The sequence below is a fragment of the Saccopteryx leptura genome, chromosome 2 (genome assembly GCF_036850995.1).
Source record: "Saccopteryx leptura isolate mSacLep1 chromosome 2, mSacLep1_pri_phased_curated, whole genome shotgun sequence".
In the NCBI taxonomy this organism is placed as follows: Eukaryota; Metazoa; Chordata; class Mammalia; order Chiroptera; family Emballonuridae; genus Saccopteryx; species Saccopteryx leptura.
Genome location: NC_089504.1, coordinates 337547109 through 337561309, shown reverse-complemented (window position 1 = coordinate 337561309; position 14201 = coordinate 337547109). Strand labels below are relative to the sequence as shown.

Here is a 14201-nt window from a genome sequence, read left to right as displayed (position 1 = left end):
GTCCAGGAATCTTTCCAGGAACAGAGTCGGTGCTCAGGAAACGGTTAATGGCTTACTGTGAAACACGAGCAAGTTGGGAGCTAACAGTGGGATTCTTTAGCAACGCCCCCGTCCCGACCCCGGTCCCCAGGACACCATGGTGCTCCCTTCTACTTCCTTGACTATACTTGTGCTCACCTCCATGTCAAGTCCTTTCCAGGGCTCCAGATCTCTACACATATCCCAAGACAGGGCGCAAGGGGGCCACAGCTTCTGGAAACGCCAGCGGTTGCTTCCGGATGGCTGGGGTGGGGAAGGCAGACCAGCCTCAAAGAAAGTTGTGGTGGAGAAGGAGCGTGCTTCTGAAATGGGGGCGAGGCAAGCACCCAGGAACTGGAAACGCCTGGCTGGCAGTCGAGGGGCCCAGGCAAGGGTTGGGAATAGAATTGCTAAAGCAAAAAAAATAAAAAAGCGCCCAGTTAAATTTGAATTTCAATTATAAAATGTACTGCCGGAGGCCGAGGCCAGGCAGGTCCACATTGGATTCGGGCAGACGGTGGAGAAACGGAGGAGGCAGAGAAAGTGGTGGGCCGTTCCCGTTTTAATAGAGCATCGGCGATGGCAGACGAACAACAGGCAGGGAAAGCCGCTTCTCATGGCAGCAGGAAAAACGGGGGGCCCCTCACAGTGGTGGGCGGGCAATCCGCCATCCGCGCCGAGGGCAAACACCCACAGCCTACGCAGTCTACACAGATGCGGTACTGCCATGTGCTCGTGCACTAATCAAAGTACAAGCGAGTAAGCCTAACACAGCTGTCTTCCCAGCATACAATGAGTAATTTTTAAGAGTTGCATGGGACATAAACTAAAAAAAGTAATTTCTGAAATTCAAATTTAATTGGTTCTCCTGTATTTTTATTTGCAAAATCTGGCAACCCTCATTGGAAAGGAAAGAAGGCACGTTAAGAGGTGGGAAGGAGTAAAGATCCGGAAGAACATGCCACGCCCAGCGTTGGAAGACCCCTCCCCTGGGAGCCCAGGCGGCCACGGGAATCCAGTGGGCAGGGAGCCCCGGCAGACCCGTGGCACACACGCCTTTTAGGGAAAGCACAAGGGTCTGGCCAATAGGGAGCGCAGATTCATCTTCAGAAGCTGGGCCTGGGTGACCTGTGAACCCCTTTGACACCTGGAATCCCATTCCAAGAGGAAGGGGTAAACAAGGAGGGCATAGAAATTTGGGGCCTGGGCCACCTGACTGGAGCCCCCCTAATACTCCAGGGCGTGGCAGTGCCAGCAGGTCAGCACGAACCCAGGCTCGAGTGAAGGACTTGGGCCTGTGACCCAGGGGAGTCACAGTGGATGGCACTGGAACCTGAGAATGACTAGAGTAAGCGGAGGCCCTTGCTGGGAAAGAGGACATGGTTGCAGTGAGGACAAACTTTTCGCACCTCACAGCCCCGTGGCCGGATGGTGGAGTTACTGGAGCTTCTGGGGTCGGCCCTGCGCCTACTAGGGCAGGGGTCGGGAACCTATGGCTCGTGAGCCAGGTGTGGCTCTTTTGATGGCTGCATCTGGCTCTCCGACAAATCTTTAATAAAAAAATAACACTAAAAATATAAAACATTCTCATGTATTACAATCCATTCATTTCCTACCACTCATGTTCATGGTTGCGGGTGGCTGGAGCCAATCACAGCTGTCCTCCGGGACAACACCAAATTTTTATTGGATAATGCGTAAGGTACACGGGTCTTTGTATGGCTCTCACGGAATTACATTTTAAAATATGTGGCGTTCACGGCTGTCTCAGCCAAAAAGGTTCCTGAACCCTGTACTAGGGACAGCAGGCTGAAAGTCTTCAGGGTGACGCCCAGCCGTGGGGGACAGCACCGGACACCCTGACACACTGGGTGAGGCCCGTTCTTCCCCAGGAGCCCTGGACTCAGGCCTCACCGCTCCCGCCCTCCCTCCCCCACCACAGAAACTCACCATCAAGTCAGGCAAGAAAAGCAAACTGTTTATTTACACCTTGGTCTGTACACTAGTTCCTGAAGGAGCCCACCTCTGAGAGCCTGCTCCTTTTTGGCTAAGAAGCAGGCTGAGTGCTTGGGACCCTGGGACACAGCCTCGGGGCCTCACCCCACTCTCTCCACCTGGGGGCCTGGAGGTGGAGGTCTCGCCTGTCCCAAAAGCTGAGCCTGTTTCCAGGCGGAGGCTCCCGGGGAAGACTCAGGCGGAACCCCAGAGAGACAAAGCCATCCAACCCTTGCACAGGAGGCCACACGTACAGCTTATTCCACATGGGCCCCCAGGAGACCCAGCCGAGGAAGCAGGAAGAGCCGGAACGGAGGGAGCCAACAGGCTGCGAGTCGCAGCAATGCACGGTTGGACGGCGGTCCCGACATCGGTCAGGTATTTAATGGCACCCTGGTCTGAGCACCTTCAGCAGACGAGGAAGAGCTTGGCAGTTGTTAACAGCAGACGGGCAGCAGCAAGAAGCCTCTTCCTTCTGCCCACTGGTCTGAAGCTGTCTGAGACACCGGAGGGCAGCGGCCTGAACCCAAGCCCGATGCCAGGTGCTGGGAGTCACACAGCCAGCGCTTCCTCTGGGGCCAGGGGCACGCCCTCCGGTGACCTCGGGAGCTGCTGCAGACCTATGACATCCCTGCCGGGCTGGAGCCCTAGGTTAGGACGGTGCGCTCTGCTTTCTATAAATACCGACACCAACACAGGGAGAGGTTTGTGGGAGAAGTCGCTTTACACAGCCACCCTCTTCTGGTGCGCAAGGCTTCTAAACGAGCAGCAGGCCAATGAGGGACTAAGTGGGTCCGAGCCCCCCAAGCTTAAGACTATAATGAAAAATGCTGTACAAAGTGACCGTGTCGGCACAGCTGACTGAGCAAAGGGGCAGCAGAGCCTGATCCTTGTGGGTGAGTGGCCAGGAGACCCGGCGGGGAGCAGACCGACGTGGCGGAGGCACGCGGACACACAGTAGAACACTATGTACACATGTACAGGGCTCGGGAAGGGCCAGGGTAAATGAGAGGATGTAGAAAAGGGGGCAGTGGGAACATGGAAAATCCTGTACAGTGGTGACAGGGAAGAAAAAGGCACAAGGACAATGACCCCAAACCATGCAGACAATACACAGCCTGTGCAGCACAGCAGAACAGAGGCCCCGGAGGAGGCACGGTTCCTGGGACAGCAGCACTGAGATCCCGCAGGGGTGGCCGTGGGATGCCACCCCCTGCCAGCCCCTCCTGGTGGCTCGGGGAAGACATCCCTGTTACAGTCATAATGGAAAGAGAAGTACAAGGTAGGAGCATCAGAATCACGTTGCATCATGCTTCACCAGGGTTTACGTTTTTAGAAACAAACCTTATCTAGACAGCAGCCTGGTTTTCCAGGTGGGCAGCAGTGTGGCAGAAGGTCCTGCCATGCAGCTGGGGCAGGCCTGTGGTCCGGGCTTCTCCTGCTCTTGCCCTTTCATGCACACACTCAGAGCAGGAGGGCAGGGCCTGGAGACCCCTAAGATCAGTGAAAGGAAGGGGCTTGCTTAAAGTGACCATGAACAGAGTGGCCCCTAGTGTGCGGCCTATCAGCAGGCATGGCTCAGTCTCACCAGCTTGAATCATAACCGTAGAGGGGCTGCTCGAAGCCCAAAGGAAGGAAGGCTGGGAGGCTGACACCACTGAGTGGCCCCTCCTCAATCTAAAACCCACCTCCGCCCTTTAAAAGAGTCACTGCAGATCTGTGCGGGCAACAACGTCTGCCTTGGGTAGTGACCATCCAACAACCTCTCCTGTTCCAATCACATCTAAAATTAGCTTTTGGCTTTAAGTTTGCTAATGCATTAAATACACAAACCCACAGAGCACAAAAAAGGGACTAATTTCTCCCTGATCCACAGGCCCCATTTGTCCCTGCAGACTTTTGTCAGTTATTAAGTCCCTCATTGCAACAAACGCGTCCACGCTGTGCCCTCCTGACTGCCCGGGAATCAATCAGACTCACCAGGGTAGTAGCGCCTGGAGCCTGGTTGTGGTTTGACTACTAAGGGGAGGAGCTGGGACGACCCTCATCCACCCAGATGAAAACAGATCAGGGGCAACGCCCACAAAGCCAGTGTCCCCTCCCGCCCAGCTGTGGGAGTAAGCCACTGCTGTTTCTGAGGCTGTCAGCTCCCTACCCCACCATTCTACCCCCCCTCTTACCTCCCGCCACGTGCCACCCGTTGACTGCGTGGGCACCAGGCAGGCCTGCCCACTCAAGCTTGCTAACCCCCAGGCTGGTAAGAACAGCTGGATCCACCTGCTCCTGAAGGCATCTGGCCTCCCATTCTGGGCAAGGGATCTGCTAACTTCTTACCATCCGACCTCCTATCAGGAAAAGCCACCAACAACCCAGCAGAACTCACTATTACCCAGCACCTGGATTAACAGCCACCCCTTTCTCTATCTCAGACCAGGGACCTTCATGGCCAGGGCCTCAAATGCTTGTCTACACATCAGCAGCACCTGGGGAGCTCTTTAAACATCTAGATACCTGGGCCACACCCACACTCATTGAATTCCAACCTGGGGGGGGGGGGTGGTGTGGGGGTGGTGTGTGTGTGTGTAGGGAGCTGGGGGGTGGTGTGTGTGTGTGTGTGTGTGTAGGGAGCTGTCAGGCCAGCCAGCAGAATTTTAAAAATACCTCCAGGTGATTCCAATACACAGCCAGGGCTGAGAACCACTGTTTCAGGTCCAGGTGAAACCTTTGGAAGGTTCTCGAGCTTTGTGTTTTGAATAGGTCAGAAATAAAGCTAAAGGAAATTTCCCTTCTTAAAATTTGGAAATAATCTAACACATTTAAAATAAAATACCTTGTCCAACTCTGGCCAAGTCTAAGTTTAAAAACATTTTTTTTTTTACTGGAACTTTGTTTCTTATACCTTCCCGCGGAACAGGGCCTGGCTAGAGCTGCAAGTGCTTCCTTTTCTATCAGCAACTGTTTATAAAACTGACTTGCTGGTTCCGCGAATTCTGTTTGGCTCTGAGTTGAGTGCGAGGTCAGCCCTGTGTCACACAGTGTGAGTGTGATGCAGAAGCCCCTTCCCCAACACTTCCCGACTTCACACCAGGCCGGGCGAATCCTGACTGGGGTTTAGCGGAAACAGCAACAAAACCAACACCCACACCGACCCCCAGTTACATTATAGTCACCGAGGCCACACCTCAGAACCTCTGGGGATTGGGCCCAAGTATCAGAATTTCAAAAATCTCGCTGTTTTAAAAACATGCCAAGCATTGCACGGCACCTACTTCCACTAAAAAATTATTGTCGTTTACCTAAAATTCAAATCTAACTGGTGTGGGGAAAACAGCTGTGTTCCACTTGCTCACTGGTTTCCTGGCTGCAAGCACTTCGCACAATTAGTGCAGGAACACGTGGCAGAGAGCCAGGTGTGTGTCTTTAGGAAAAGCTACCGGTGCTTCCCCTTGGGGGCGATTCTCCCAGATGGCTCTCCTGTCACGGCCACTGCGAGGTGCGGTTCCCCGATTCCCTCAGTCACCACTGTGAGAGGCCACTTTCCTCATCCCTTGTCCTCCACCGCAAAAAGCAGTTTCCCTCTGTTCATGTGCTCGCCAGTCTCTGCGAACTCCAATAACTGGGCAATGGCCCGACGCTTCCCCACTCCGCAGTTCCTCTACCGTCTGCCCGAACGCAGTGTGAACCTGATGGCCTCGGCCACCGGCATTGCAACTGGGCATCTTGTTTTCTTTTCTTTTTTTAAACAAGTAAAGGAATAATTTATCGGTGGTGCAGGAATACACACTCAGAAGAGACTGAGAGTGTAAAGAAAAGGGGCCTTGGGGACAGGTCCAGGGGGTCAGCCCAGGACAAGCTGCTGCTGCCCACGGCTCCCTGGGTTGCAAGTCTTGCCGGGTCCTTTAGAGCAGTGTTTTTTCTTTCTTTTTTTTTTTTTTTCATTTTTCTGAAGCTGGAAACAGGGAGAGACAGTCAGACAGACTCCCGCATGCGCCCGACCGGGATCCACCCGGCACGCCCACCAGGGGCAACGCTCTGCCCACCAGGGGGCGATGCTCTGCCCATCCTGGGCGTCGCCATGTTGCGACCAGAGCCACTCTAGCGCCTGGGGCAGAGGCCACAGAGCCATCCCCAGCGCCCGGGCCATCTTTGCTCCAATGGAGCCTTGGCTGCGGGAGGGGACGAGAGAGACAGAGAGGAAAGCGCGGCGGAGGGGTGGAGAAGCAAATGGGCGCTTCTCCTGTGTGCCCTGGCCGGGAATCGAACCCGGGTCCTCCGCACGCTAGGCCGACGCTCTACCGCTAAGCCAACCGGCCAGGGCTAGAGCAGTGTTTTTTCAACCACCAGGGTGATGGTCTGCTAACGAGTCAACCATCCTGATGTTGTATGATCTTATTTCTGCCTTAGTGGTTCCCAACATAATTCTAATTTCACCTGCCCCCAAGTGTAAAAAGGTTGAAAACCACTGCCTTAAAGCTTAGAAGCAAGAGAAGCAAGGAAAACCCATCTAGTGGGGGAAGAAGGGGGAAGGGCAAGGGCACTTCGCATCTTGTTTTCTATGTAACCGGCTGGGTACTGGGAAGTAAGAGCAGAACTCTCTGAAACAAACGAGGGAGGAGAAAACGCCGGGAGAAAGCAGGGCCTGCCCCAGCGCCCCTCCCCCCACCCAGAACGGCCCAGAGGCTGGAGGCTGGACCCCCAGGGCGGCTGCCCCCCTCGGGCTAGCTTTCAAGCACAGGAGAGTATGTTTAAAAAGTTATCTTAAAAAGCCAATTTGACAGACTCGGTTGAGATATTCCGGACGAAGTTAGAAGGTTGGTTTAACTTGAGGTGTATGACATGGAACTCAGTCCCATTTTAAAGTCGCCCTCCTTCAGAGACCCCAAGCGCTGTGCCAGGTCCCAGGGGGCCTTTCAGACGAGGTGCTTCCTCAGGAAACAGCGCTTCCCGCCCTCTTACCCCACAGAAATTCCTTTTCCTCTGGTGATCGGATGCAACTCAGGCCCTCGAAGGTGGCCCGCTATCCACGTCAGTGCCACTGAAGAGCTCGTAGAGTTTTACACGTAAACTGCTCCTCCCCGGGGCCAGCCCCCAGCAGCCCAGGACCTGACCTGGCTGGCCTCTCTACCGCACTCCTTCCCAAGTCAAACCCAGACCAAGACCATGTCACGACTCCTCTGTCCTCTTCAATAATTCATGGCCACACCTTCCTATTCACAAATTCTCAGGAGACCTACTCCTCATGCCTTCTTTCCACCGCCACTGCTCAGACCCTCAGGGGAGGCCAGGGACGCACGTGTCCTGAAGGATTGAGAAACTCCCCTAAAGTCTGACCCCTGTCCCAGTCTTGCTGGTGTGGGTGGCCCCAAACTCCTGGCTCAGACTAACGCAGCCCTATTATTTGCAGCAAGAAACAAATCCTGTACGTATTGCTTAAAAAGAAGTCACAAGAGCCAACAAAAATAAAAGCTGATTGGAACGGAATGAAGGTTGCATCCTGGCCACAGCGCCAGCACCCTGCCTTTGTGCGCAGGGAGCACACCCACGACCCCAGGTGCCCTCGCCACCCTCCACCGCCCTGTCCTCTCCGCAGACTCCCCTCCGTCCGGCCCCATGTGCCCACACCTTCCCTTTTACACTCCCTAGAAGTGCTAATGAAAGCACACTGCAGGGGGGGAATAAAGACCATCCGTGTTCACATATGTTTGGATGACAAAGACGAATCACAGCCATGGGAAACTGAGAAATACTGGACAAACTCAAAGACAAGTACCGTGTCTGCTCCCAGCTGCCTGGAAAAAGATTGCACTGCAAGTCCGGAGTGAAGGTGAATTCCCACACGCGTCACGAGGATGGAAGACGGGGTTCCCCTGAAACTTCCTGGCCTGTGTCTCCCACCACATCTGCGTCCCCCGGGGCTGACAATCGAACCACAGGTGTGTTTCTCCAAGTTGGAACGCAGGGGCCTCACTACGAGCTAAGCCTAACCCAGAGCCCTGGTTCTGAACATCCAAACCCGAGGCCTGCTGTCACCAGGCTGGGCCCAGAACCGGGACTGGTGAGCAAGGCCCACTGCCAGTCCGCACAGGCAGCCAGACGGTCCATCCTGGCTTTTTTAAAATGCAGCCAGGGGAAGGGGGCCGATGGGGAGGTGAGCGTGGTCCTCCCTGAAAATCGCGTCTTTGGGTTGCCCATGTCAACACCACCTTAACACCCGCCCACCGCCCCGTCCCTCAGCCTCCTTCTGCGTTCTTTCAGTCCCTTTGCTTCCCGGCCAAGTGAATGCTGCTTTTCTCAAAACATTGTCTTAAAAACAAAACACAGGGAGAGGTAGGTGAGCAGGGGTGGGGAAGTGTACGGAGGACTCTCAAACTGCCGAGAACTCGAGAACTCTCGGAATGAAGGTGGCTCGTCGGCAGGCCCGAGTCCTTGAGACACTGTGCACAAGCATCACAGGCTGCCAGCCGGGGAGGGGGCTGGCCAGGGCCCCTCCTCGTGTTCCCCTAAATGCCCCTTCTTCCTCTCTGAGCGCGAGCACCTGGGCTGCAAAGGTGGCCAAAGAGATGGGCGAGGACGCAGCTGTTGGGCATTTGACCTCCCAGAAAAGATGATTTTGCTCCTACCCCCAGGGGAAATGGGGTGGGGCGACAAAGCCTATCTCCCTCGGGTATTTCGGATTTCTCACCCCCAGAGGTAGAATCATTTTATCCAGTATCTGAAACATGAGCTTCCAGTTCTTGTTACTACAGTAACTCCTGATTGACCTTGCCCCCCGCAACCTCTAGGACCCTCTGCCCCCGCAAAAGGACCACGAGGTGCATGGACAGCTAACTGCAGGTGTCACCCCAGCCACAGCAGCATGGCCGCCCCTTGCTGTGCACCTCCCACATCCACACCAGCACACGTCATGTGGTAGCCAGAGATACATCTACAGTGTGCATGTGAGGCCCGTGCGGGCCGCGTCCTCAGGCAGGCTCTGCCCTCTGGTCCTGGAGTCCCAAGGCCGCTCTGCAGCCAGCACCCGTGTCTCAGTGTTTGATTTCGAGGATGGAGGGGTTGTGGTCCAGGATGGCGAGGATGATCTTGTCCATGTACTGCCGCAGCCGGAAGTTGATCTCCTCCTGCTCCTTGAGGGCTTCCATGAGCTGAGGGAGATGGGAGACACGGTCAGAGCCAGTGCCCGAGGACAGAGATCAGGAGACCCTGGGCAAGGCAGCCTCCAAACCAGCCTCAGCACTTGGATGCCAGGACATGAGTCTAAAGTTTTCAGCTCAGCTCATATCTGAGGAGGTGACCTATGCAGATGCCTAGGCCCCACCCCAGAGATTCTGACTTAACTGGTTTGTGGAAGGGCCCAGGTGTGGGTAAGTTTTTGGTAAAAGCTGAGAACACTGGCCAACGGCATTTATAACCAAGACTGACATCCAAAGTCCCAGGGCCCTAAGACTTGTAAGGCTGTGTCCTCTGCCTGGAATGGCCCCCTAACCCCTGGCCCTGCCAGTGCCCCTCCCCAGATCAGCTCCTGACCAGTCCTTTAGGATGACACTGAAATGCTGCATCTGCCCCGGCTCATCTGAGAACTCCCAGAGACCAGGGCTCAGCTTAGCTCTGTGTAAGGGGCCAGTGACTTAGATTCATGTGAAATGTAGCCGAAGTATTTTTGGAGACCTGAACTTTCATAACCACACCCCAGTGGGGCAGAAAGACAGGACTTTTGCTGCTAGAGGCCTGGGCTCCTCTCCCTCCACAGGCTCAGGGATCCTGGGTCCTGGTCTCAATCTGTTCAGAAGGTGAAGACATACTGCCAGCAGGTACTCAGGAAATGCTAGGACCCCTGCCCACTTGGCTTGGAGGAGAGGAGTTATAGACTCCCCTAAAGTTAATGACATCCACTGGCCATTTTAGCACATTTCTAGCTAAGACTTAAACTCTACCCTGCTCCCAAATCTGAGAGCTCCTCCCACCACGAGCAGGAAACCAGAGCTGACATAATTCCTCCGGCAGCTCTGCCATGTCACTCAGGGTAGCTGCAGGTGGGGACTCTCGGGGGCCAGACCCTGGCTCTCTTTTCCTGCTCTGGGCAGCTGGGCTCCACACTGTGGCAGGTGCGGATGGGGCAGGACTCAGAGGAGGGCCAGGCCCCAAAGTGAGAGCGCGAGCGAATGGGCACGTTACCTCATCGCGCGAGGCTGTATCTATTTCCGCAGCCAGAGACTGGGCTTTGGTCTGGGTGGCAAAGAGGTTCTTTGCTTCGTAGAGGCTAAGGCTCAAGATCTGTCCATTCAGGTCGTCATTCTGATCCCGTAGTTTATGATTCTCCTGTGAGTAAGAAGCATCCAGAACCCACTGGAACCCACTGCCTGCATCCACTGTCCCCTGATTCCCACCAGTACCCTCCCCGCAGTTGTGCGTCTCGTCGGGACACCCCCAGATGATGTGGTCTCTGCCAGGCTTGGGGTGGGGGCAGAGCTGGGTCCTGGGAGGTCCAGGGGTTCTTAGAAGTCACAGCCCTGCTCAGGGGAGCCAAGTGTCCAGGCAGGAGCACGGTTTCTGGCCCCCCCTTCTTCCCTGGGGCTGAATGGACCAGAAGTGGAGCCCCAAGGCCCTGTGTGGGGACACTGCCCACCCAGTGGCTCCTCCGACACTGGCCCTCTGGGCTGGCAGACTGGCTCATCTCCTCAGTTCCTCCCGCAGCGGGCTCAGGAATCCTGCTCGTGGGAGCTCACTTTCCAGGTGCCTCGTCACTCCCCAGCACACCGCCCACGGCACCCGGTGCCCACAGTGCCCAGAACAGACCCGTCTACCCGCCCCAGGCTCTAGCCTAGCTTTTGCCTAAAGGTACCTACTGGCTCACACCTGTGACCTCGGGCTCCCCCTAGTGGACGAAGGGAGCTGGGTCTTAAGATTATTGTGGGAGTGAGAACACCTGGGTGCAGCCAACTGAGGGGTGTGATTTATACAGCAGTTTCCCGCCCACAGAACTGGCTAAGCGTGGGGCTTCAGCAACCATCACTCCCTCACTTGGTCATTGCCCCTCCTGGGCCCGCCACCCCCACCCTGACTGGTTTCCAATTATATAGGAGAGACCTATGTAGGAGAGACCATCTGACATGGCGCCTTGGGCTCAGGATTCACTGGGAGACCATAGCACAGTCTCACTCTCCTCTTCATGTGCCCAGGACAGAAGAGTGGTGTCTACTTTTTACTATGGATGCCAAGGAAAGACCCAGAAATCTCCACCAGGCGGAGCACAGAGGTATGCCGCCTTGCCCGAGCTGTGAGATGAGGGCAAGCTGCCCGACAACCAGGCTGTGAGTGGAGCAGACAGGAGCGTGTGTGAGGGGGGGTGCTACAGCTCTTGGCCCCTGGTGGGAAACCCACCCGGGGGGGCCTGGACACCTGATCCTGCCAGACAGAGGCTCCCGGGCCGCACCTGCTTGAGCCGTTTGATCTCGTGCTCCAGCTCCACCTCGCGGGCCCTGGCATTGAACTCGCCCAGGCTGGAGGACGAGCTGCGGCCCCTGCCTGGCCGCTCGCAGTCCAGCTTGTACATCTGCAGGTGCTCCAGCTCCTTCCGCAAGTCCTCGATGAGCTGCGTGGGAGAGAGGCCGGTTGGTGGGAGGAGGGGCGCAGGAGGGAACACCGGAGCCCTCTGGCCTGGGACCCACCTCCTGTGTCGCCTCCCGCTCCTTCTGGAACTCGAGGCGGTTCTGCCGCAGCTTGTCCATCATGCGCTTGTACAGGTCCATCTCATCCTTGAGCCGCAGGCTGGTGTCCTCCAGCCGGTCGGACATGCGCTGCCGCTCCTGACTCGGGAAGACCAGGTCAGTGGAGGAGTGGGTCCAGAGGGGCCCACTGTGCCCCACGGACTTCCTGAGGGTCTGTGTCAGCCACCTTAACACACGGGCAATCAGACCAGCCCCCTAGACAGACCCTTCTAGTCACAGCTTAAAGAAACATCCAGGCCCTGGCCGGTTGGCTCAGTGGTAGAGCACCCACCCGGCGTGTGAATGTTCCATGTTTAATTCCCGGTCAGGGCACGGAGGAGAGCAACCATCTGCTTCTCCCTATCTTCCCCTCCTCCTCCCTTTCTCTCTTTCTCTCTCTTCTCCTCCAGCAGCCATGGCTCGAATGGTTCAAACAAAGTTGGCCCCAGGCACTGAGGATGGATCCATGACCTCATGTCAGGTGCTAAAATATCTTGGTTGCCAAGCAACGGAGCTGCGGCCTCAGCCAGGCAGGTCATCACCTGGTAGGGGCTTGCCGGGTGGATCCCATTCCGGGCACATGCGGGAGTCTGTCTCTGCCTGCCCACCTCTCACTTAAAAAAAAAAAAAAAGAAAAAAGAAAAAGTCCAGGTCCCCTAGGATTCTAGAAACACAACTAGAAAAGTCTCAGGCCTCTGAAATCTTAAATGCCAGATGAAACTTGGCTATAAAGCGACAGCCCAAATAGAAGCTAACCTTTGTCTCTTTTTTATTTTCTCCCATTATATAAGGAGACATATTCACTGCAGAAAATTTGGAAAATCAGAAATATAGAAAGACCAATTATTATTCATATTTTGTTGCCTTTTTTGTCTAGGACAATTTTACTAGAACTTCAGAAACCAGAACTAAAGGCCTCTGCTGGCCCACTGCCTTTCTGTGGGTTCGGCCCAGATCCAAGCCTGACAGAAGCCTGCACCTCTGCTCACCTCATCCAGTTTCTCTGTCTGCGACTTGAGTCGAGTCACCGTCGTTCTAAGCTCTGTGTTTTCTTCCTCCAGTTGCTGCACCCTAGGAAAGCAGGAGGACAGAAACATCAGAAATGGAGATCACCTTACAATGTGACAGTTTGCAGCGATCCTCTGCTCCCTGGAGGGGGAAAGATACCAGCAAGGAAGAGAGCGAATATAATTATTTCAAATGATAACCCAGCCCTGAGCTTCCTGTCATCCAGGGCAAAATGGTAGACACTGATTTATCATTCTTATTTTTCCTAATAAAAGGAAACACTCATTTCTGAAGAACAACATGAGATTCTTTTTGCATGCAACCTAAAGGGCCTGAAATGAAAGAGGGGGCATGTTTTTCTCTAAGGGGGAGAGAGTCTTTCCGTGGTTCTCTGACAGGGCCCTGCTGCTCGGATCTGCAATTTGAATGCAGCGACCATATTCATTTTCCATCCTCCCCCCAGCGTCTCCTGGGCTCTGGGCTCTGGGCTCTGCCCTCTGACACCCACAGGACTAGCCGTAATCCTCTATGTTAGCATTCATCAGGGACTGTCCTCCTATGACACCATGAAGACAGCCTGGGTGCCCAGGGATGTTTTAAAGGTCCTGAGAAGAGGGGCAGATGAGCTGGGAGTCAGTGGCACCAGAACTGTGCAGGGTCACTTCTGACACCGATTACGGCAGAGCATTCCTTTCCCTTCCCACGGTCACTTCCTCGTTCCTGTAGAGAGGGCTTCCTGGCCTCCACTGCCCTCCAGGCTGCCCAGGAGGGGCCCCCAGGCCAGGCCAGAGAGGAATTCACACACGCTTCGATGAGCCCCCTCAGGGGGAACTGGAGATGGTGGAGGATGCGAGGAACAAAGCAGACCGCGAGACTCTGGGAGCACTGTCCCCTGGAGTTGTGCAAGGGGCATGGGTTAGAAGACAGTCCCCAAGAGGGCTGTCTTCCCACACTCACTGTCCTCTTCCACCACCTGTTCCCGACACCTCGCTCAGGCCAGCCAACATGGCCAGCTGTCAGCAGACAGAACAGGGATGCTTACTGAGTATCAGCCTCCAAAACAGATGCAAAACAGCAGCTTCTAGAACATGAGTGGGAACTTAGGTGAAGCCCTGGTTGATACAATTAACAAAACGGGTCTCAGGAACAAGGGAGTGGAGTTAGGAGGGCTCCTTACCGACTGGAGAGGGGCACCCAGGGAACCAGGTCCCTTTGGTCCCGCCTGACCTCGGCTGGCGGGGAAGCACCTGCTGCAGCCATGGGGTGCAAGGTGGGAGCTACCTCCCAGCCCACCCTCCACCTAGGCTGGGTCCAGCAGACGCCGACAGGGCTCAGCTCCGACGCTGGGGCCTGAGGGAGGACGAGAAGTATGGGGGGCAGCTGCCCCTCCGCCGGGGCCCTGGTGGCCTCCCTGGCCTGGGTGGGTGGTGAAGGCAGCCCTGGGACATCATCACAGCCCTCACCTGTCAGCCATGT

At 55.5% G+C, this 14201-nt stretch overlaps 1 protein-coding gene across 3 annotated transcripts in view; it reads right to left on the bottom strand.

Moving 5' to 3' along the window:
* Positions 1-1975: 1975 nt before the first annotated feature.
* RAB11FIP4 (RAB11 family interacting protein 4) overlaps positions 1976-14201 on the bottom strand; it is a 119160-nt gene continuing 106934 nt past the window's right edge. For all 3 annotated transcript variants that reach the window (XM_066363770.1, XM_066363771.1, XM_066363772.1), the window contains 6 exons: positions 12707-12788; positions 11679-11816; positions 11444-11602; positions 10186-10329; positions 6352-9155; positions 1976-5933 (listed from right to left, as the gene is read on the bottom strand). In XM_066363770.1, the coding sequence (XP_066219867.1) occupies positions 9039-9155; positions 10186-10329; positions 11444-11602; positions 11679-11816; positions 12707-12788 (640 nt within the window). In that variant the 3' untranslated portion in view covers positions 1976-5933; positions 6352-9038. The remainder of the gene's footprint in view (positions 5934-6351; positions 9156-10185; positions 10330-11443; positions 11603-11678; positions 11817-12706; positions 12789-14201) is intronic.